The sequence below is a fragment of the Sylvia atricapilla genome, chromosome 5 (assembly GCF_009819655.1).
Source record: "Sylvia atricapilla isolate bSylAtr1 chromosome 5, bSylAtr1.pri, whole genome shotgun sequence".
NCBI lineage: Eukaryota > Metazoa > Chordata > Aves > Passeriformes > Sylviidae > Sylvia > Sylvia atricapilla.
Window position 1 is genome coordinate 45,782,089 of NC_089144.1, and position 23,644 is coordinate 45,805,732.

Below are 23,644 nucleotides of genomic sequence, written 5' to 3' on the forward strand. Positions count from 1 at the left end.
CTATATTGTTACTGCCTACTTCATTTCCAAATAGCTCAAATCTGTTGTTTTTCAGCACCTAAACAGTCACAGTAGTTCATTGCAGTAGCCTTTTGGGTTAAGTTGCTTCTCTTTTCTAATTCTGCTGCTTACTAAGCATTTTGCAGACTAATAAATAATGAATGGCTAACACTGTTAGGATTCCTGAGCAGACACCGTGACACTGGGATAAAGCCATGCAGCAGCATTAGTGTTTCAGAGTGTTGTCACTATAGAGTGTGTTTTAGAGACAGAACAGTGCTGCATAGTAATTTTGATTTACAATTATAAAGCCTCACACAAAGCCTTATAAAAATTATTCCATTTAAATGTGTGACAAACATTTTAGAAGGCATCAGCAATATTTCTGAGCGTTTCTTGCTTTACCGCATTTATCTTGTTAAATATTATTTTAAAAAGAAACTAGTTTACAAAAATCATAGAGTGAATAGAGACAAAGTGGTACTGCTGTTTGACTACCTCGTTTTGCTGGAAACCACAATTCTATTCCTTTCTTTGCAGCAGGAAACCAAAACTGAAGAGTTGTCGTCCTTGGGCCTGCTTTCTTCATGAAAGCAAACTCTAAAGCTAAGAATATAATTTTATGCTTTAACACTGCTTTATTGTACAAAACAAGCAATTTATTAAATATAGCATCTGTCGTTCTTCAGAAAGACAAATACATGCACAGAGATATGTTTTTTGTTCACATTATTATTTCTGCCATGAAAGAAGTATGACCTTTTCTTGTCCTGTTTAAAGGAATAGGATAAATTTCAGGTTTAGGTGTGCTTCTAAATGAAGCCTGTAAATATTGTCTGCCTTCTCAGTACTACAGATGATGGGAGTTAACACTTCTCAAACACTGATTCTTTAGGCAGTGGCCTTTCAGTGATCAATTAACGTCTGAAATCTTGGTTATTTCATCTTTCACATCCTTGATCTTGGTTTGAACTCTTGTTACATTGGCCAATTTCTTATTCAGTAAAGCAATTTCCTTCTCCCGTTGTAATACCTCCTCCACTAATCTTCCTATTCTCAGTGTTAGGTCATTTATTAAGGGATCCAAGATAGCAAGCTCCTTTTTAACTTTGTAGATTTTAGGTTTTAAATCATTTGCAAATGTAACTGTCTTCAGAACTTTTGCTCTGTCACCTTCAAGATTCAGAAGTCTGTTGGAATGCTTGTTGAAATCATTCCTTAACTCAGACAGTGCTGTCTTAATTTGCTCAATTTTTCTTGCATTGCTGGATGCCAGGCTTTGTAATTTTGTACTTCGGTCGATGCTACTGGTAAGGAGGTCACTTATATTTCTTACTGTTGCCTTTTCACCTTTTTCTACTTTATCTTCTAGTGTTTGCAAAGAATCTGTCAGTGCAGTCATTTCTGAGACCAGACCTGAAATGCGCCTTATGTCAGTTTTTACTGTCACAACTGTCAATGTTACATTTTTTTTAACAGAAGCTGTGTTCTGTTCAGCACTTGAAACTGCATGAAAAAGGGTTGTTAAATTCTTCTCCAGTTCTTCTTGTTTTTCAATTATGCTGCTAGACCAAGTTTTCATTGTATAAATATCTTCCTGCAGATATTTAATGTGAGAAATTATTTGAAGATCTTCCAGCTGTTTCATTAAGTTCCAAGTCTTTTCACACTAGAGGGATACAAAAATATTTCTAGCTTAACAACTCAACATCAAAAGTCACCATACTTTAATGAAATAGCTTACTCTTCTGACATTCAAGTGAAAATTCTGTCTCTAGGAAATCAATATCTGTTACAATGTAACCAAATATTTTTCCTTGTTGTATACACAACAAATGTCACTACTTCTATTACAACAAACAATTACAGGAAGGTTGCTATATGACTTTCCAAGGTGACCTCTGAAAACAAGCCATCAAATGGAATCTTCATCCTTATATAGGAATGTTTACGTCTCCATAAAAGCTATTTTAGTGAAAGAAAACTCATGCTGCTGCTGGATTTTTGTCTTGATTTTCTAGTTGACTCTTCTATTTTCTTATGATTGGTGCTTGCTTTTCAAGTTTGAGAGAGAGAAAGAGAAGTACCTGAGTGATACTATCCTGTTCAATACCCAATAAGTCAGAGTAGAACTTGGAGAGAAAAAAAAAAACCAAACAGGCAAACTGAAACACATTCTAAGAATCTAGAATTAGTTTCATATTAATCCTTTTCTAGACATTAACAGTAAAAATATCATCACCGAAACAAATATTTTAAACTCTTTAATAGTGCTGGTCATTCCTCAAGAACTCAGAACTCTTCGTTTAGAAGCAAAAGACCAAAATTTACGTTGTGGAAAGTTTTGCTTGTTTCCTACTTAATGCCCTCCAAGGATGAGGATTTCATGTTGAATCTCCTCTAAATTCATCTTTCAGTAGGGTTGAGGCTGATGAAAGACTTTGGGTTAGGGGTCATACCACTAGCACCCTCACCACCCTGCCTCAAAAAGATACAAATTAGAAACACTAGAATTGGAAGATGCTTGTGAAAAGGACATGCAACACTAAAGTATTTACTCTGTACCCTTTCTGGAGGAGCAGTTGATTTTGAATTAGATTATGCACCAGGATGAGGAAATTCACTACAATATAATTTTATTTAGAATATGACTGTAAACAAATTTATACATAAGCAATAATTATATGAAACCAACACAGCTTTATAACATTGAGAAATCTTGGTTTCATAGTCTCTTGAATGGGCAGTGTTAAATGATTAGTGAAGATTTTGGTGGAGTTCTCAAGAAATCAATGTACAAATCCAGAATAATTTAAATTGTCTGATTAAGTGATAAATGTGGGTTCATAGTGTTTCTACTATGCAGTCTCCTTTCCTGAGAAATACAGAATTATCAAGACATTAAGTCTGCAGACAATCTGTGTTCTAACACCCTGTATCCAAATTTCAATGAACAGCTATCAGGCCTATTAGGTATTACTACAACATGTGTAGTAGGTCTATGGATAAACTGGATATTCCCTGCTTCCAAGGACATAACTTCACTGATTTCATTAATTACTTTTGCAGCTCTTGGTTCAGCAAACTTTGGGAAATAATGTCAGTGACACTGTTAAAATTATTTTTTTCTTTTCAAATGCAAAGCAATACAAGATGTATCATGTAATGCCTAACAAAGAACATCCTACAGAAGAAAATATTAAATTTTGTTTCTAAAGCACCAAAGCACCTGAAAAATAAAACCAAACCAGCTGCTATATAAATACCAGCTGCTTAGAGAACAAGACAAGGTACTCAGTAGGGGGTACTTTACTAGTGTTTTCTCTAAGGGCATTGCATCTACACTTCAGCTGTTAAAAATGTATTCAGTGCTTTCCTGCAGCACAAAACCATTATGGTATACAATACATTAAAAGCAAGGTACAGCTGTAACTGCTGAGAAATAAGTGATTAATTGCTCAACTGTGTTACAAGTCTATGGAAAATAATGCACAAAGTAACAACAAAAGAAACTAAGTAGTCAAAACTAAATACAAACTAAAAATATGAACTGTTCTCCCCTTAAATACTTCAAATTGTTTTAAATAAAAAACATCTTTTAATAAATAAGCTGAAAATAATCCTTAATTTAAGAAAATATGCCTTTCCTCCTTTAACAAAGTATTACTGTCTTGCTCTCCAGCCCCTTTCTCAACATTTCAGGCTGTTTCAATGTCTCATTTGGTCAAACACAAGACCTCAGACATATGTTTAAACCACATTATTTTTAAAAAGCGCTTTTTCATCAATGAAAAACCTAAGTCGAAATTCACTTATCCCCGTTCTGGTCATTTTCTAAGTTAAAGCTTTCTAAAGTTACTTCTTTTGCTTTTGAAGAAATTGTTAAGTCAGGCCCTGTTTCTAGAACAGCTATTTCATGCTGCACTTCGAACAAGCTGCCATTGGACTGAAGGCCTTCAAGAGCCTTCTGTATCGCCACTGTACCAGAAGCAGTTTTCAACATGTCATTTTCCACAGCGTACAGCTGTGTCTTCAAATCCTCTATCTTTTTCTCCATACCAAGCAAGTCACTTGACAACCTGAGAATAGAATGAATAGCATTTTCAATTGTTGGCAAATGGGTCTTATACTCCTCAATTTTAGGTTCATAGTTTGCAAGCTTCTGATTCAGATCTGTATCCTTGGCTACCAGACTATTCTGTTCCTCTTCTATCTTTTCAACTGACTTTGCATCCAAGTTCAACTTCTGTTCAACTCTAGAGAATTCATCATCTTCTTGCTTTTTTAGGGTTCTGATATTTCTGGCTGTACTGTCTTCCAAATCTCTTACTCTTTCTGAAAGGGATTTAATTCTTTGGTCAACTTCATTGATTTTGGAAGTAACTTCTGTATGTATGAACTTTGCTTCAGAATTTAAACCACTAGCATTTCTGTTAATTTCATCCAGGCTTCTTCTCCAGGAATTTGTAACATTTTGGAATTTCTCATTAATGCTCTGAATCTTTAGAGAGAGAGTCTGTTCATTGTTCTGAATATCATTTATGATGTTATGAAGAGAAGATATTTCCTGCCCAAACTCAGTCATCACAGAGATGGATGAGGCAGCTTCTCGGAGGATACTTTCAGAAGACTCAAGCTGTATTTACAACACAAAACAATGTCTGTGTCTACTTAACAAAAGTAAGAACAGAAAACCATTGCCATTTATTAAGAGAGAATAAAGTCCCTTAAAAGCCACTGTACTTGTTACAAAGCTCCTCCATGGTGTGTTTCCATGTTTCATCTTTAAAATATTGTTGATTAACCTAGCATGAAAAAGCCACAGAAAAAAGGTATATCTGTTGTTGAACTTCTATAGCATATAAGCAATTTTCCGTGCTTGTTTGGGTTTTTTTTGTGTCCAACATACAGCAAATACCACGCTACATTTTGCAATCTGAAGCATAGTATATAAATATCCAAATTACATCATGTATAAATGACATTATTCTGAACATGAGCCATGCCATGCTACCATCATCTGTACAATATCAGGGATAATTCATCAGTCAGCACAGCTTTTGTACCTGATAACGTCACATGTGGTAGTATTTTTTTCATTACTAATATATTTTCTTATCTATCACTTTATTATGCCTTCAGACTACTAGACCAGGTCTGCTACATCAAAATACTGGTAAATTTTCTTTAAATCAATGTACACTAGAATCCCACATGCAAGAGGACTGGTAGAATGAAACGTGCATATATGTAAGTTCTCAAAAATAGTTTAGTTTCTAAAAATGAATACTGAGTTACAACTACTGTATTCATATATTGGAACAATGGCATGGATTGACATGCTTTGTAACATGAAAGAGTCTCTAAAGGCCTATTCACAGGCAAGTAAAACACATTATGAAAACTTATTCTATAACAGTTAAATTAACAGAATAACAATGAAATAAACAATGACAAATGTTCACGAAAAGATTATGCAATTAAGATGTTAATGATTACCTTTTCAGAAATTAAGTTTACTTTATTTCCCACATCCAGGATTTTTTCAGCTTCTTGATGAAAAAAACTGTACTTTCTTTCCAGATCAGCAAATTGACCTGACAGCTGGAATAGAAACCTGCAAATTTCAAGTAAACAAACAGAAAGCATAACTTCTTAATTAGTATATATTAGGTATTCCAGGACCTCATTCACAGCAAATTGTTACTGGAGAGATTTGTGTTCCAAGAATTTGCTAGATCAATACATGACAGAAAAAAAATTACTTACATTGATCTGTCTTGATACAGGAGTTATCTTCCAAAACAAGTATGACAACAAGGAAGCATCCATAGATGTCTTTGATTTTACACTGCATGCTAAGGTAACTAAGGCACTGATGCTGCTAAGATATTTTAAAACATCTTTAACAAAGGTATTTGACCTTTAGTTAAAGACTCCACCTGATGAACAGTTTATTACACTGCTGAGGAAATTATTTACAGAAAATTCCATTTTACTTCTGTCTAATTATTTATTGCCTGCCAAATGAGCACTTATTGTCAGACTAAGTTGCCCTCCAGGTAGATATAGTCTCCAAAGAAGGTATTTAGAATTCATGAGCAAGGCACCTTCAACATGATGTAACAGATAAAGCTCTTCTATAGTAACTTACTGCAGGCCAATGTTTCCATGCTTATGAATATTGCTACAATTTCCTTGATCCTTCTGGCTTTAACAAGTTTCTGTAGACACCTAGCCCAAGTACTCTGTTAATATGTAAATCATACAGCCCACAGAATACAAAAGAAAATACTAAAATCCTCTTTAGAGAGTTACCTACCAGCTCACCACCAGGCAAAGAGCAAGGGAAACAATACCCAAACTTGTCCTTGAGTCTATCCAATAGGAACTGTGATTATTGCTGGTCCTGGGACTTGATAGCTTCGCATAATTACTGTGCTTCTCAGCCTTCTGTGAACCTTCACTGGTATTGGATGAAGAAATACCTTTTTTCCTTGGCTTAATTTCAGACATTTTGTGGTTTTAAAAAATAGATATAAAGGAGAGAGCTAGGAAAAAAAAAAAAAACAGAAAGGACTAGTTTTTACACCTTATTTTTTACTTTTAAACATCCTCAAAAATAAACTTTAAGTACCCAAATTGCCAAAAAAAAAAAAAAAATCTTTCTTTTGTTGTTCACTATGCTTCCTAGTTATGTGAACTTTTGTAAACTATCATACTACTTCCATTTGCTTTCTATATTATAGAGCACTGCTTTCATGTTTTCTCCAACTGAACTGACTTTCCAAGCTTAAGCTAATTTGACCTTTCCAGAAATACTTTGTCTGCTGACGAATAAGCTATTTTAAATATGTACTTAAAGTTACAAGGATTAAAAGTGTATTTTTTGTGGCTGATGACTGTCACATTTCACGGATGAACTTGCATTTTACTTGTAGATTTAAAAAATAATTACCTATACCACCCTAAAAGGGGAAAGTTAATTTTTCAGTTTTAAAAATAAAATTGCAAGTCAAGCTTTGATTTAGAAAGTTCTGTTGCAAGGATTTCATGTCATTTGTAAAACCACAAACATCAGTTAACAAAAAGTCATTATAGAAAAATTCAGAAGATACATGAAATCATGCCTCTAGAAAAATGAAAACCTATAACTTCTCCTTGAGAAAATTAAGGTCAGAATAGATTAAAGCAATATGAATCTCCAGCTCATATTTTAACCAACCAAGTGAAGTAGAGAGTGTAGTTTTTAAGCCTAAAATCTTCCATCATACTGCTCAAAATTTGGTCGAGTTGCTTTAACCTAATTTGAGACTAAACTGTTGTGCTGGATTTTGCATCCCTTAGCAGCATTGCCGCTTAGTCACGTATCAAAATATAAATATTTGGAGATGCTTACATAGTCATAAACAGGGGTAAAAGGCATTGTTTAAAATTGTATCTGTCATGCAGGTATCTTAGAGCTGTTTGAGCCGCCACAGTACTAGGAAGCATGCTCGGAGATTGAAGTATGGAGGAAAAAAAGTTTTTAATTTCCAAAAGAAAATAAAATCAAAAAAACTACCGAAACAGAAAACAGAAAAATTGTATTTTGAAGCTTTTAAAACATCTTTGGGTTCGAGAGCACATATTATGAAGTTAAACTGGAGAGGGGAAAAAAAAAAAAAGAAATCTGAATAGTAGTTAGGGAAAGTTTAACAGAGAAAACAAAAAGAGAAAATAAAAACTCTGCTTTCAAAGGACTTCAGCGCGCAGCCCGGTGCGCTACAGAGGTGTGATAAAGTGTGTTTGTTCACTAAATCTGGGTGAAGGGATATAGATGCTTTGCTCACTAGAAGGGTGAAGGGAAATAGATGTTTTATTCACTAGAAGGGTAATAGGATATAGATGTAATAAAGTACATTTGTTCACTAGAAGGGTGATGGGATATAGATTGTAATAAAGTACATTTGTTCACTAGAAGGGTGATGGGATATAGATGTAATAAAGTACATTTGTTCACTAGAAGGAGTGAAGGGAGATAAGTAAGGTATGTCCGTTCACTAAATCAAGGATGAAGGGAGATAGATAAAGAATGTCTGCTCACTAAATCAAGAGATAGATAAATTGTATAACTTTACTGACCCCTTCCTGTTGAGATAAACATTTTCAGGGACACGCTAATTGCGATGATTAACTGCATCTGAGGAAAGGCTAATCAAGACCCTAGCAACACAGGATGGACATGCGCAGAGTACATCGAGGACAGTCACGTCGACAAGGAACAGAACTGTATAAGAGGACACCAGAGACCCCGGATCGGCGCGGCGGGTTTGTGGGACGAAGAGCCCACCTGTCGCCCAGCGCTGAAACTGCTTTTGCTTTGCTTGCTGTAATTAATAAAATTTCAATTGGAAACCATAATTGGCTTTTGGTCATAAATTGGTAACAATTTGGTGCCGTGACTCGGATGGGAATGCTGGTGGACTCGTGAGGGGCTTGAGGAGGCGCCCCACCTACAATAATAGGTGGCCTTGGCTCCCGGTCTTCACCCCACTCCCACCGACGATCCGAAATTCAAAGCAAAGGCAGGGAAAAGACCGGTCGACCCTATAAATTCTGTGCACAGGAGTCCGGACGAAGACGCAGGAGCGCGTGAGTACTGCCCGTTGAGCAGGGGAATCCGTTCGGTCGGGGTCGGGAATCCCGGAGTGTGACGTATGATGTGTGCGTGAGAGGGAAACCGGCAGCCGGATTTCCCAAGTGAGAGCGGACCCTCAGTAGTGCGTTTCTCATTGCCCGCGAGGGCGTGAGCCACGAACCAGGGGAAGCGAGTGAATACGTGTGAAAAGAAGGCACTCCGGAAGATGGGACAGGGGAAAAGCAAGCCCCCTCCACCCATAAAGCCCCCTCCAGTACTTAGGAACTCCCCGCTAGGATTCATGCTGGAGAATTGGGAACATTATCCCGGGATAAGGGAGAAAGATAAGTCTAAAATGATACATTATTGTGTAAAGGTTTGGGGAGGGCAGAAAATATCAAAAGATGTGTGTTGGCCGATGTATGGGTCAGCTGATGATAGGGTACAGCAGTTATTGAACTTTTGGGTGAACTCCAAAACCCCTTTCAGTCAGGAGGAAAGTGACTATGCGGCAGTTTGGCTGACGACACCAGGGGTCGCTATTTTCAAACTTTCAGAGGAAAAAAGATCTAAGGAACATAAGGCTCGAAAAGAGGAAGAAATTCCCATGGGACCCCCACCTTATATACCCCCGTCACCACTGGCTCCCCCTCCGCCTCACCCCGAGCAAAGTGAGCAGGAGGAACTGGAGCAGGGACCGCAAACACGTAGCAAAACCCGGCAACATAACCTATTTCCCTTAAGGGAAATGCCGATGGGGGGTCCCCAACCACAGATGGGATTTATATCCGTACCTCTTAACTCAGGTGACGTACGGGATTTTAAAAGAGAGATGGGAAACATCCTGGAAGACCCTTTAGGGGTAGCAGAAAGAGTGGATCAATTCCTAGGACCTAACATATACACATGGGAGGAGTTGCAGTCCATTCTGAACATATTATTTACCGCAGAGGAAAAGAATATGATCAGACGTGCTGGGATGCGCATTTGGGACGCCCAGCATGTCCAGGGGCCCTTAGCCGATACCAAATGGCCCTTACAGAATCCTCTCTGGAATCATCAAGACCAAAACCATAGAGGACACATGCAAGACCTTAGGACTATTATCATCCAGGGTATTAGAGAGGCTGTTCCAAGAGGCCAAAATATTAATAAAGCATTCAATGAAAGACAAAAGAAAGATGAAACCCCCACGGAATGGCTGGAGAGATTACGAAAAAATCTGCAGTTGTATTCGGGCCTAGACCCTGAAACACCGTTAGGACAAGCATTACTAAAAACACATTTTGTAGCAAAATCATGGGAGGATATTCGGAAGAAACTTGAAAAATTGGAAGATTGGCAAGATAGAGGTTTGGATGAGCTATTAAGAGAAGCACAGAGGGTATATGTTAGGAGGGAAGAAGAGGGTCATAAGAGACAAGTTAGAATGATGGTGGCTGCAGTCAGGGAAAGTAGAGAATCGGATAGGCAGGGTAAGGGGGAGAGAACCCGGAGACCACCCCCAAAGCAAGGGGGACCGGTAGAGAAGAAAGAAGAAAAGACTTGCTTCTATTGTGGTAAACGGGGACACTTTAAAAGAGACTGCAGAGTCAGGATACAGGATGAAAAAATGTTTAAAGAAGATTAGGGGAGTCAGGGGCTCTACATATTGGGGACCCCGAAACATCCAGAGCCCTTGATAAAATTAAAACTAGGTCCCCAAGCTAAGGAGGTAGAGTTTCTGGTGGATTCGGGGGCTGAAAGGTCCACCTTACAGAGTCTGCCTCCCGGGTGTAATTCATCACGGGAAACAGCCCTCGTTGTGGGAGCGAGTGGGATTCCGTTCAAAGCCGGGGTGGCTAAAGACATTTTAATAGAAGCAGAATCCAAACTGGGGGTGGGGGATTTTTTGATAGTACCCGAAGCTGAATTTAATCTATTGGGACGAGACTTGATAATTGAATTGGGAATAAATTTGGAAGTTAAGGGAAAAGAACTGAAAATAAGACTCTGTCCTCTTAGAGTAGAAGATGAACAAGAAATAAATCCTGAAGTTTGGTATACACCTGAAAGTGCAGGACAATTAAAGATACCTCCCTTTATGGTCAAAATTAAAAACCCTGAGATCCCGATAAAATTAAAACAGTACCCTATATCCTTGGAAGGTAGGAGAGGATTAAAGCCTGAAGTAGAAAGATTAATAAACAGGGGATTGCTAGAACCCTGCATGTCCCCATTTAACACTCCCATCTTACCAGTAAAAAAACCGGATGGGACATACAGACTAGTCCATGATTTAAGGGAAATCAATAAGCGAACGGTTTCCCGGTTCCCGGTGGTAGCGAATCCATATACCCTACTGAGCAAACTGGGACCTGATAATTTATGGTATAGTGTGATTGACCTAAAAGATGCCTTTTGGGCCTGCCCCCTGGACGAATCATGTAGAGATTACTTTGCCTTTGAATGGGAGGATCCTGATACCAATAGAAAACAACAATTAAGGTGGCGAGTTCTTCCCCAGGGCTTCACGGAGTCACCCAATCTATTTGGGCAGGCCCTGGAGCAACTCCTGCAAGAATATCAACCCCACCCTGAAATAACATTAATCCAATATGTGGATGATTTATTGATTGCAGGAAAAGAGGAAGAAAAAGTCAGAAAAGAAAGCATTAAATTGTTAAATTTTTTGGGATTGAAAGGACTTAAAGTATCAAAAACGAAATTACAGTTTGTAGAAGAAGAAGTGAGATATTTGGGCCATTATATCAGTAAGGGGGAAAAAAAAGATAGATCCGGAAAGAATAAAAGGAATATTATCCTTACCAACTCCGGGGAATAAGAAGCAGATCAGACAATTGCTGGGGTTAGTAGGGTACTGTAGGCAATGGATTGAGAACTATAGTAGCAAGGTAAAGTTCCTGTACCAGAAACTTAGCACAGACGGGTTATTAAAATGGAGTGAGGAAGATAAGGGAAAACTACAGAGGCTACGGGAGGATCTCGTTAACGCTCCGGTCCTAAGCCTACCAGACTTAAAAAGACCCTTTTATCTGTTTGTCAACATAGATAATGGTACAGCTTATGGGGTCCTAACCCAAGATTGGGCAGGGAAAAAGAAGCCGGTGGGATACTTGTCAAAGTTATTAGATCCTGTGAGCCGGGGATGGCCCACTTGCTTACAGGCAATAGTAGGATGTGCCCTCCTGGTAGGGGAAGCTAAAAAAATCACTTTCAATAGCAATCTTAAAGTACTATCTCCCCACAATGTTAGGAATGTACTCCAACAAAAGGCTGAGAAATGGATATCGGATACTCGGCTCTTAAAGTATGAAAGTATCTTACTAGAAGCCCCCAATCTGACTTTAGAAACTACCAGCTTGCAAAATCCTGCACAATTTTTGTATGGGGAACCAGATGACACAAAATTAGTACATAATTGTCTCCAGACTATAGAAGAACAAACAAAAATTAGGCCTGACTTAGAGGAAGAAGAATTAGAAGAGGGAGAAAGGATTTTTGTAGATGGGTCCTCCAGAGTAGTGGAAGGCAAAAGGAAGTCGGGATATGCTGTGATAGACGGGAAAACCCTTAAAGTGTTAGAATCAGGACCCCTGAGTGGCACCTGGTCAGCCCAAGCCTGCGAACTATATGCTGTATTGCAGGCCCTAAACAGATTACAAGGGAAGGAAGGAACAATATACACAGACTCCAAATATAGCTATGGAATAATACATACTTTTGGAAAAATCTGGGAAGAAAGAGGGCTAGTAAACTCACAGGGGAAAGATTTGGTGCATCAAGAATTAATAAAGAAGGTGTTAGTAGCTCTACGTAAGCCAAAAAGGGTAGCAGTGGTACATCTCAGAGGACATCAAAGGGGAGTGGATTTTAAAACCAGAGGGAATAACGCTGCTGATCAAGAGGCCAAACAGGCAGCATTTAAAGAGTTAATTGTAACTCAGAAAGAACAAGAGGAGCCCAGACAGGATTCCTCGGCCCTATTATTTACGACACAAGAAGAACAGAAATTGACCCGGATGGGTATTTCAAAGAACGCAGAAGGGAAGTGGCACTTAGCAGATGGGCGAGAGGTGTTATCTAAATCAATAGCTACTCGAGTGCTAACCAGGTTACATAAACAAACACACTGGGGAAGCCAGGCTTTGATAGACCATTTTGCCACCAAATACATGTGTATCGGACTGCACGACTTAGCTAAGCACATTACCCAGGGATGCCCCACCTGCTTGAGAGTTAACAGATCAGTACAAAGAAAATTGCCATTGGGGGGGAGACCTTTAGCTACCAGACCATTTTCTAAAATTCAAATAGACTTTACTGAATTCCCTAAAGTAGGAAGATATAAATATGTACTAGTTATAGTAGACCACCTAACCCATTATGTTGAAGCTTTCCCTACCACTAGAGCAACTGCGCAAACGGTGTCTAAAATTTTGTTGGAACAAATAATACCTAGGTACGGGGTAACTGAGGTTATAGATTCTGATCAGGGACCACACTTTACCTCCAAGATAGTCAAAAACCTTGCTGAGGCTTTGGGAATAAGGTGGGATGAACACACCCCTTGGCATCCTCAAAGTTCTGGAAGAGTAGAAAGAATGAATGGGGAATTGAAGAAGCAATTAGCCAAGTTAACGATAGAAACCAAGCTCTCTTGGATAAAGTGTATTCCCCTTGCCTTATTAAATCTTAGGGCCCAACCTCGAGCTGATATAGGAATATCTCCTTTTGAGATGTTATATGGAATGCCCTATGATGCTGGAATACCACAGGATCACCCTGGAATTACAGACAAAATCATTCAAACATATATTAATGAATTGATGAGATACAGACAAGAATTATGGAAAAAAGGACAATTAATCCAGCGTCCCCCTCTTGATATTACCTTACACCAGGTAAAGCCCGGAGATTGGATCCTTATAAAAACGTGGAAAGAAACCACTCTGCAACCTCGGTGGGATGGCCCGTACTTGGTATTATTGACCACCAATACAGCGGTGCGAACTGCAGAGAGAGGGTGGACTCATGCCAGCCGCATAAAAGGGCCTATACCCAAGGACGAGTGGGAGGTCAAGAGCCCAGCCGGAGACTTGAAACTTAAACTGGCTCGTAAAGGGGGGGGGAACCCCACTTGAGAAAGACACCGATTGAATCTGACTGATTCTGGTCCTCTTGACTTCTACATCTTTTAAATACAGACATTGGGGAAACATACAAAGGATACATATATATTGTTTAACCTTATGGAATAAAAGAGAAGTGGTTAATGGATAGGGAACATAAGCATAGAACCTTTAGAATAAAATATTTACCTGGGGCTAGAAGGGATGATAAGGGGAATGTATATGCACAAGATGTGCAAATAAAGTGTACGGATTTATATTGTAGGGGAACCTGTTATCCATTTGTATGCTATCAATGCTTAGTGTGTAAAGACAGGTGGTGGACCCATTGTAATAACGGGTACCCACCAAAAGGAGTTTGTTATTCCTGTTGGTCTCTCCAACGAGAAATAACTAATTGGACATTGGCCCAGAGGGTGGCCACTGGAAACTTAATATTAGGATCTAATGAATGGTGGAATATTTTTGCAGAAGGGGTTAATCCGGACCTTTACTGTTATCATTCAAACGAACCAGTGCCTTTCGTGGCGCACATTATAGCAGGACTGTGCCGCAAAAGGGCAAAGAGCATCAATTGTAACGTTCCAGAGGTCAAAGACCATAATTGGAACACTTACATTCAAAAGACAACCCGAAGGGGGCAAAACTCCCCTCCTGAAGAATACTCTTGCTGCCGAGAAGATGGTACACCCCGTGGCTCGAAGCAACCGAGTCGACGGGCGAGGCAGAGGAGACAAAGACTGTGGAGGAGGTCGCCCCGATATCAGTGGAATCAAGAGGTTATGGTCCAGGAAATGCCCCAAGAGTGGGAATGACCCTCCTATCCAAAATCGTACCTGTTATTACAAAGGAGAGACCACTAGTTTAAGGCTGACAATTAAGATGACTATCATGTTAAGTTTATTTGATGGAGCAGACAAGAGCTAAAGCGATTTAATGAACAAAACAAAATAGCCTGAAAGAAAAAGGGGGGATTGTGATAAAGTGTGTTTGTTCACTAAATCTGGGTGAAGGGATATAGATGCTTTGCTCACTAGAAGGGTGAAGGGAAATAGATGTTTTATTCACTAGAAGGGTAATAGGATATAGATGTAATAAAGTACATTTGTTCACTAGAAGGGTGATGGGATATAGATTGTAATAAAGTACATTTGTTCACTAGAAGGGTGATGGGATATAGATGTAATAAAGTACATTTGTTCACTAGAAGGAGTGAAGGGAGATAAGTAAGGTATGTCCGTTCACTAAATCAAGGATGAAGGGAGATAGATAAAGAATGTCTGCTCACTAAATCAAGAGATAGATAAATTGTATAACTTTACTGACCCCTTCCTGTTGAGATAAACATTTTCAGGGACACGCTAATTGCGATGATTAACTGCATCTGAGGAAAGGCTAATCAAGACCCTAGCAACACAGGATGGACATGCGCAGAGTACATCGAGGACAGTCACGTCGACAAGGAACAGAACTGTATAAGAGGACACCAGAGACCCCGGATCGGCGCGGCGGGTTTGTGGGACGAAGAGCCCACCTGTCGCCCAGCGCTGAAACTGCTTTTGCTTTGCTTGCTGTAATTAATAAAATTTCAATTGGAAACCATAATTGGCTTTTGGTCATAAATTGGTAACAGAGGGATGCCCCACAGCTCCCCAGAGCCCCTTCCGGACCGCCGGCCGCGCTGTTCCGCTGCCCCCAGAGTGACCGACTGCCCCCTCGGCTCTCCCCAAAGCGACCGAGTGCCCCCTCGGCTCCCCAGAGTGACTCACATCCCCTCGGCTCCCCCAGAGTGACCGACTGCTCCCTCTGCTCCAAAGTGCCCACATGCCCTCCGCCCCCCGGGCTCCCAGCAAGCCCAAGCCCCGGGCCCGCCCTGCAGGACGCCCCCAGCCCTGGCAGTCCCAGCTCCCGTTGCCTGTGGCCGCTGCCCCGTACCCGCCGCGCTCCTCCGGCCTCAGCTGCGGGGGGCGGTGGCGGGCAGGGCCGCCCGGCCCCGCAGGCACCACGTTTACAGGCCCCGGGGCCCCTCCCCTGGCCGCGGCTGGCTCGTCAGCGCCCGGGGCGCCACGCCCGGAGCCCGCCCGCGGCCTCTCCTCCCCGCGGGCCGGCCGGCAGCGATCCCGGCCCGCACAGCCGGGTCTCGGCGGCTCCGCGCCGGCGCGGGAGGCAGCGCGGGGCTTTGTTCGGCGGCGGGCGGAGAGCGGCGAGCGGGCCGGGCCGGCCCTTCCCCGCCCAGGCCCGGAAGGAGGAAGCGCTGCCGGCGCCGCCTTCCCGGGAGCCGTGGGGCGGCGGCCGCTCCTCGGAGCTCGGCAGGGGCTCGGGGCGCGGCAGGGGCTCGGGGCCGGCGGCTGCCGGGGCTCCGGGCTGCCCGCCCGGTGAGCGGCGTGGCGGACACGCAGGGACGGACCGGACCGGACCGCGCCGGGAGCGGTTCCGCCGCGGCGGCGAGCGGGTCAGCGGCGGCGGGCGGGCGGGCGGAGCGCCTCGGGAGCGGTTTCGTTTGTGGCTGGCAACATCGGCACGGTGTGAGTTAACCCTTTGTTTTGGGTGTTTGGGGAGCGATTTATTTTGTGTTTGCTTCGCGTGTGGCAGTATTATTATTATTATTATTATTATTATTATTATTATTATTACTATTATTGTGCGATTTTCGATCGGGGAACTTTAGCGTCCCCTTTCCTCCGCGGTAGAGTGGAAGGCTTTCCTAACTACCTAATTTTCAGTGAAAATGCCAAGTTCTGTCAGCATGGCGGAATAGGTACTCTATCACGGGCTTATTTAAAGGCAGCTCTTCTGCATCTACCCAGCCCGTGGAGGAGAGAGTGCCGGAAAAGGCGAGCGCTTCTGCAGGCACCTGCACAGTTGCTCTGTGGAGGAGTTTGGACTTGTTTATGGAGCTTTCCTGGCCAGGAGTGTGATCGGAGCGAGCGTTTTGATCGATTGGGACTCTCGGAGTCGCTGACCAGTTCTGGGAAGCCTTTACGCTGTAGTCGGTAGTTTTCACCTTCTGTTTTCTTCAGACATTTGGTTTTTCATGATATGGAGGAAGAATGCAAGTTTAAAGTTGTCTGTTCAAATGCTGATAAAGGAAGGTATAGCGCAGTCAGTGGCAGTGTCGGGTGCTCCCTCTTACATGTCATGATCCGAATGTCCTTGTATGGAGTCTTGAACTTGGAGACGTTTATGCATTTATCCCGTGCAATGAGACCAATCCTCTTTCTCATCCCGTTGTCCCAATCACATGATTCAAGGACTTCAAAAAACCTGAGGGATTTAGTCGGTGGGGAGAAGACCTTTTAATAGAGGTGTTTGGCAAGTTGCTAGTATATGAGGGGCTTGTAGTCTTTGGCTTTGTAATTGTGAAGTTCTGTTCATAAACGTAAATTCATAGGAGTGGGGGAAAGAATTTGTATTTTCAGAATTAGTAGATGCTTTGCTGCTCTTTCTGATTTTTACACCAAAATTTATAAGCTGTTTTAAGACTTCTTGCCTCGTGCTTTTAAGTTATGTTCCCAGTCTGACTTGACGCCCCTCTCTTTTTCACACTGAAGCGATATGGATGTCAAGAGTAGAAATTATTTGCTTAAGAATCGTCAAGCACTGGAAAATGACATCAAGACTTCTTATATTATGGATCATATGATTTCTGATGAAGTACTAACATTACAGGAGGAGGAGAGAGTGAAGCAACAGGTAGAATTCTCTCACTGCTGTTTCTCTTCCTACTCTACTCACATATTTTACCATCCTTTTTAAAAATAGTAATTTCTGACTATCTAATTCCTGGATTTGTCACATTCTGAAGTGTATACTTAGGACACAGGTTTTTTTGCTCTTAATAAAGTTAAGGGCTTGGTAAGTTGAAGGCTATTTCTGTAACTATAAATAGTCTGTAATTTACAGAGTGATTGATTAAATGATTTCTGAGGTTTCTTAGTTTTGTAAAATACCTCTTCTAATTTTTTTTCTAGAATACACAGAAGGAGCGAGCAGCTATGCTGATAAACATTATTCTTACAAAGGATAATAACTCATATAGATCCTTTTATAATGCACTGCTCCATGAAGGGTACAGAGATCTTGCTGCGCTTCTTCAGGACGGCATCCCTGCTGTCTCGTCTGGTAACAGAAAGAGTTCAATGGATGGAATGACTTCCTACGGTCAGTGGAACTACAGCAATCACTATGCTTCAGTGTGAAATTGTCTTTTTTATTCCTTAGAAAGTGACTATGTGTAATACCCGTTCCAATGAAAAAGGAGCAGTTGGTGCATTTGTTTGTTTTGGTTGTGTGGTAACTATGTCTCTATTTAATCTTCTTAATATGGCAGGAGAGTTACAACTTTTATAGGCCATCTTGAAAATATTTGTATTAAATAATGCTTAAAATATTATTAAATGATCTACTATTAAAGTAGATCATTGTTTTAAAAGGCAGGAGACCTGATGCTCTCACGGTTTTCTCTGATTTATAACATTTTTGTTGTAAGTGAAGGGAAGACTCTCATTTGTATGGATTAAAAGAAAACCTCCAAAATTCTGGTATTTATCTTGAGGAGTAATCTGGAAATTCTCAACCTACGTTGATCTAGTTGATCATTGATTAGTTGATCTAATTATTACTTAATTCTTTCCACCAGATCTTTTAGTGACCCTCTATAAGTTCCATAACTTTTACTGCATTGTCATCAGTGTCATCTTTGACTGACATGAAATAAATTTGTAGTTTGTAATGGGCAGAACTTTCTAACTGCATATAACTAACAGCCATATTTACTGGCACTCTGCATTTAATTAGTGTCAAAGGCACGTGGAGTTCCAGTTTATCTTAGATAATCTAAGTTTATCAGTTATGTTACTCCATATGGCCACAGAGTGGGCAGATGAAGTGCACTTTTTCTTTCCTGTTATGCTTTATCTCTTTCAAGTCATGCTTTCTCAGCTTAAATCAATGGAAGTCCTGCTTGGACCCCAGTGCTGTGCCAAGGAAAGGCCTTACTCAGCATCCTTTCTTTTGTGCCACATCCACAGTGTGGTGACTTCTGGCTGAGAAAGTGATTGTTAGGTATTGTAATGTTGAACTCATGTGTTTGCCACAGTTTCCATAGGAGGTTAGTTCTTTTTTCACTTCTAGGGATTAACATAACAAGCTTTACTTGTGCAGTTATTAATTTGAACACTGTTTTAGATAGGGGGCTTGTTACATGCTAAGTAATTTATTTCTATGAAAGCAGTATTTTTTCAGTATTTAGTATTTTGAGTCCAGCAGTTTTTAGGACATTTTTATGGACATGAGGTGGGGAGGGAGCCCACTGGTTATTTTGGGTGAAGAGTTGTTTGGTTGGGTTTGAAGAAGCAACACATTTAGAACTCATGTTTTATTTTGATGTTTCTTGTTCTTAACTTTAGTGAAGACCATTCTCTGCGAAGGGGGTGTACCACAGAGACCCGTTGTGTTTGTCACTCGACCAAAACTGGTAGAAGCTATTAAAAAGAAACTGTACTGCTTGGGAAATGATCCAGGTTGGGTCACAGTTTATGGAATGGCAGGCTGCGGAAAGACTGTTTTAACAGCAGAAGCTTTAAGGGATCCTCAGCTCTTGGAAGGTACTTTCAGAAAAACATCTGTATTTTTATAAAAATTACTACAGGTATACACATATTGGACATGTATGATGCAATATGTCACCTTGAAAGTGATTTGGATTTCTAAATTTCTTAGGTGATTCTGAAATACTTGCTTGCAACATACAACTTTCATAGCCATTTCATGGTCTAGGACCACTAAGTATTCTACTGGTTTGTAGAAAAAGTTTTTGACTGGCTTTTCACCTTAGAATCTGCTTTGGTTTATGAGTGTAGATGCATCCTTAATTAACTTGAAATTGTTATTTCTGTTAGTGCAAAATAATATATCTAGTTATAGTCCTTTTGGGCATTATAAGGTCCTCAGACTCTTCTCCTTGCTATGTAAATTAAAAAAATCTTTCTCTAGCTTTTGCATATATTTTAATAGCGGCAGGCATTTGTGGGTGATTAGTATTGCCTTAGCTTAAAGTAGATCGTAGATGCAAACATTTCATGGCATTTTTTTTCTATTTTATTTATTTTTCCTTGCATAGGACACTAAGAGGAGAAAGTATGACTTTGCACTAAAGTAAAAAAGGATGTAGGGATAGCTACTACAGCATCCTGTGCTACAGCTGAATCTTCTAGATATCTTCTTGATCATTGTTTCAGGATTATTTTTTCACCCCATTCTCTGAAATCCTGTGGTTCTACATGGTTAAAAATGTAAATGGTAGGTCAGACTAGCAGAATGATGGATGCAGAAGGGGCAGTGGAGGGACAGGAAGGAAGACATGTAGAAAAGAGAGACAACAGCATCAGTGATGGTATGAAATTTCTGTGAGTACTTGTCCTGCAGAGTCTGTTCCTTTTAAAATAAGCAGGAGTCGTCTTGTAGAACCATCTTTTGGTGTTTGTAGTAGAGTTGCAACGATGTCTTGCAACAGACTTTAGGGGTTTGTGTTTTAATGAATGAGGACTTACTACTGTAAGTTGCTATTAAATATTTTAAATTATTTAAAATGTATAGCATGATTAATATTGCTTTTCTTGATAGATTACTTTCCAGGAGGAGTTCACTGGATCTCTGTTGGGAAACAGGACAAAGCAGGGCTTCTCATAAAACTTCAGAATCTCTGTAGTAGATTGGAACACGACTCCACTCTTTCACAAAGGCCACCACATAACATTGAGGAGGCTAAAGATCGTCTTCGTTTGCTCATGCTACGCAAATACCCCAGGTGATGTCAGTAAAATCAAATACTGTTCTTTTAACTGGCAGAATTTTGCAGAGTAATTCTGGTCTAATCATCTGAGGTGTCTGTGGTGTGTATTTTGGGGTTTTTTGACCAACTTCCTAACTTAGGCTAATATTACTTATATCAATATGTTAACCATATTGTTAACCAGCTGTGCAGAAGTCATATTTGCTTGAAAAGGCAAATAGTAAAATAATGAAAGATGGGATTGAATAGTAAAAGATAGGAACAAACAGTTGGAAATAAGGATTTCTCTAACTTTCAGTGTTCTCATTGTGTGTGTAGACTGCTTTACTGATCTGTGAGGATCATACAGCAGAAAAAATGGTGTGTATCACTGCTTAAAATTCTTCCTTTCCAGAACAGCTGGTGTCTTTAAGAAGTGTTTGGTCTAGAGGTACCAAAATTAAAGGAAGTTTTCATGATGTGACCAATTATTGCCAAGAAACCAGTGTCTTTCTCAGTCATTGCACAGCTTTTTTCACATTTGGACAATAATTTTTGCTATTTGCTGAGAATAATTCATTATTTTCTGGGAAAATCTGTACTAAATTAAATAAGCCTGCTTGTCAGTGAGTTACCTTAGGAATAATACTCCAGCCTTGTGATCTTTGTGGAGAGCAGTGTAGAATACTGGTATTTCTGTACAGGGGAAAAAAAAGTCTTTCTTGTGAAGAAAAGATGTGGGAAATATTGACAGGTCCTCCAAAAGAAACCTATCAGCTGAAAGTCCACTTTCCCTTGAAGGATGTGAAGTGGTTGTCCCCATTGACACATTTCCACTGTTATTTCTTGTTTATTAGCAAACAAAAGAAATCAAAACTCTTCAATATAGAAGTGTGCATGGGAGGAATCGGAGGGGAATGTGCCTGGGAAGAAGGTTCATAAAGGGTGCAAGTGTATGGGAAACAAAACTTCACTGCAGCTTGGGAAGGAGCTGGCTTTGCTCTGGAATTCTGTTTGGTGACAAGGAGTTACTTTAGCTGTGCCTGCATTCAGACAGCCAACCCAGTACATCTCTTGGGAATAAAGTATTAGACAAAGGATTCAGATTTTGAAGCCAGTTATGTTTCTTGGGATTTAATTATTAATATAATGAGAAATTGAAACTATGGTATACTTTAAAATAGCAAAATAGAGATTTTAATCTTTTGTGATTATTATCACAGGGCTTTTTTTGTTTACTTGGGGTGCATTTTTGTTTGTTTTGGTTTTTTAAATAATCCTAATTAGAATTTAAGATTTGTTGGTGTGACTGGAGGAGAAAAATCACTGGTGCCTAATGAATGGGAGGACTTTGAAGTGCTCAGATTAATTAAAAGCATAAAATCAAGCTGTAATTCATGCCACCCATCATATTTTCAATTGTGAAAGTGCCAGAAAATGTGTCCTTTACAACTATGATAGTATTCTTGTGAACCCTCTGATTTATCAAAAGGTTATTAATGGAAGAGTTGTATAAAAATGAGATAGGGATATCCAAGACTTAAGTGTGTCTTTGAGAATGTGGTCGGATGTGTATGCACTTCTTTAAGGAGAGTCAAATTCTTGTTTATAGGCCTTGATGGCATAAGTGCCACTTAGCTGAACAAAAATGCAGAAGTTTAGTCATGCTTCAGTGAGAATTGGACAACTTAACCAGTAACTAGTGGAGTGGAAAATTCCATCCCTTAAAAAAAAGCATAGTAAACGTAAATGATTTGTAGCAGTAGGTGTCAAAAACTAAAACTCACTGAATGCAAATAACTGTTACTTCTTTTTCATACATCTACTTGCCAGCTAGTCTTTTTGACTTCTTGCTCTCTTAAACCCAATCTTTTAAAAACAGTTTTCAGTAACTTCTCTGTCATATATAGGCATGTGTAGGTACCTTATTCTGTTGAGATTCCGTGTAGGAATATACAAATGTGGCTGGCCATAGGATTGGAATATGTAGTCATTATGAAATGTCATTTATGTAAGAAGAGCCTTGCCATTCAAGACAATTGCTTTAGAAGAGGGTTAGTCTCATATAGCTTTCCAAAGATACAAAAACAGAATTGAAAACTCTTCAGTCAAAAGGAAACTTAAATGCTTTCCCACAAAGCTTATCACGAGCCTGTGTCAGAGTGTTACCTAGTTTTATACAACCCTTTTCTTCATTTATGAAACCTAGTGACTTAAAACCAGTAAATATTTCTGGTTTTCCTGGCATCTACTAATGGAAATGTTACTCAAAATGTTGTTTACACTTCAGTTGTAGCTATGAAATAATAAATGGTTAATATCTTCGTGAGATAATTGCATTCAGCTTCTTGCACAGTGTTTAATCACAGAATCACCAAGGTTGGAAGAGAACTTCAAGATCATCAAGTCTAGCCATCAGCCCAGCACCCCCATAATCACCTCTCAACCATATCCCCTAAGTGCCACATCCAGACACTTCTTGAATGCTCCCAGAGACAATGACTCTACCACCTCCCTTGGCAACTCATTCCAGTGCTTAACCACTCTTTCAGGGAAAATTATTTTTTTCTAATATTTAATGTGAACTGCCCTGGTGTAATTTAAGGCCATTTCCTCTCATCCTTCCACTTGAGACATGGCAAAGTGACCAACTCCCACCTGGCTACAACCTCCTTTCAGGTCATAAAGATTGATCAGGTACCCCCTGAGCCTTCTTTATCCCAGACTAAACAACCCCAGCTCCCTTAGCCATGCCTCTTAAGACATTTTCTAGACCTTTACCATTGTTTTTACCCTTCTCTGGACATGCTATTATGATATTCTATGTACTAATATAAAAAACAAAAACAAAACCAAAAAAACGCAGTGATACTTTGTAAATTTTGAAAATGCTTTTTCTTTATGAAAATGCAGTACTTTATTTTAGCATTAATATTTGACCTGAAGTATTTCTTCTTGCACTAGGTCTCTTTTGGTCCTGGATGACATTTGGGATTCCTGGGTGCTAAAAGCATTTGATAATCAATGTCAGGTACTCATCACGAGCAGGGACAGGAGTGTAACAGATGCTGTGGCTGGTAAGGAACAGTTTCCTCTCCTGCACTGCAGATTTTATGTGTC

At 40.0% G+C, this 23,644-nt stretch overlaps 2 protein-coding genes across 9 annotated transcripts in view; one reads left to right on the top strand and one right to left on the bottom strand.

Annotated features, from left to right (window-relative positions):
* Nucleotides 1-435: 435 nt before the first annotated feature.
* IKBIP (IKBKB interacting protein) lies at nt 436-6,653 on the bottom strand. Of its 2 annotated transcripts, none has more exons than XM_066319345.1 (3): nt 6,323-6,634; nt 5,500-5,617; nt 436-1,669 (listed from the first exon to the last, which is right to left on the bottom strand). In XM_066319345.1, exons 1-3 carry the CDS (start codon nt 6,514-6,516, stop codon nt 914-916), a joined length of 1,068 nt encoding a protein of 355 aa, XP_066175442.1. In that variant the 5' UTR covers nt 6,517-6,634; the 3' UTR covers nt 436-913. The 2 variants fall into 2 exon arrangements, with proteins under 2 accessions (XP_066175442.1, XP_066175441.1); XM_066319344.1 differs by lacking the exon at nt 436-1,669 and adding an exon at nt 2,620-4,636 and having other exon boundaries at nt 6,323-6,653.
* A 9,458-nt stretch (nt 6,654-16,111) lies between these two features.
* The window catches only part of APAF1 (apoptotic peptidase activating factor 1), a 29,380-nt gene continuing 21,847 nt past the window's right edge, over nt 16,112-23,644 (top strand). For 3 of the 7 annotated variants that reach the window (XM_066319341.1, XM_066319342.1, XM_066319343.1), the window contains exons 1-6: nt 16,112-16,277; nt 17,304-17,445; nt 17,724-17,913; nt 19,161-19,358; nt 20,377-20,560; nt 23,489-23,601. In XM_066319341.1, coding sequence (XP_066175438.1) covers nt 17,308-17,445; nt 17,724-17,913; nt 19,161-19,358; nt 20,377-20,560; nt 23,489-23,601 — 823 coding nt within the window. In that variant the 5' untranslated portion in view covers nt 16,112-16,277; nt 17,304-17,307. The remainder of the gene's footprint in view (nt 16,278-17,303; nt 17,446-17,723; nt 17,914-19,160; nt 19,359-20,376; nt 20,561-23,488; nt 23,602-23,644) is intronic. The other 4 variants (XM_066319339.1, XM_066319338.1, XM_066319337.1 and 1 more) reach the window with 3 other exon arrangements.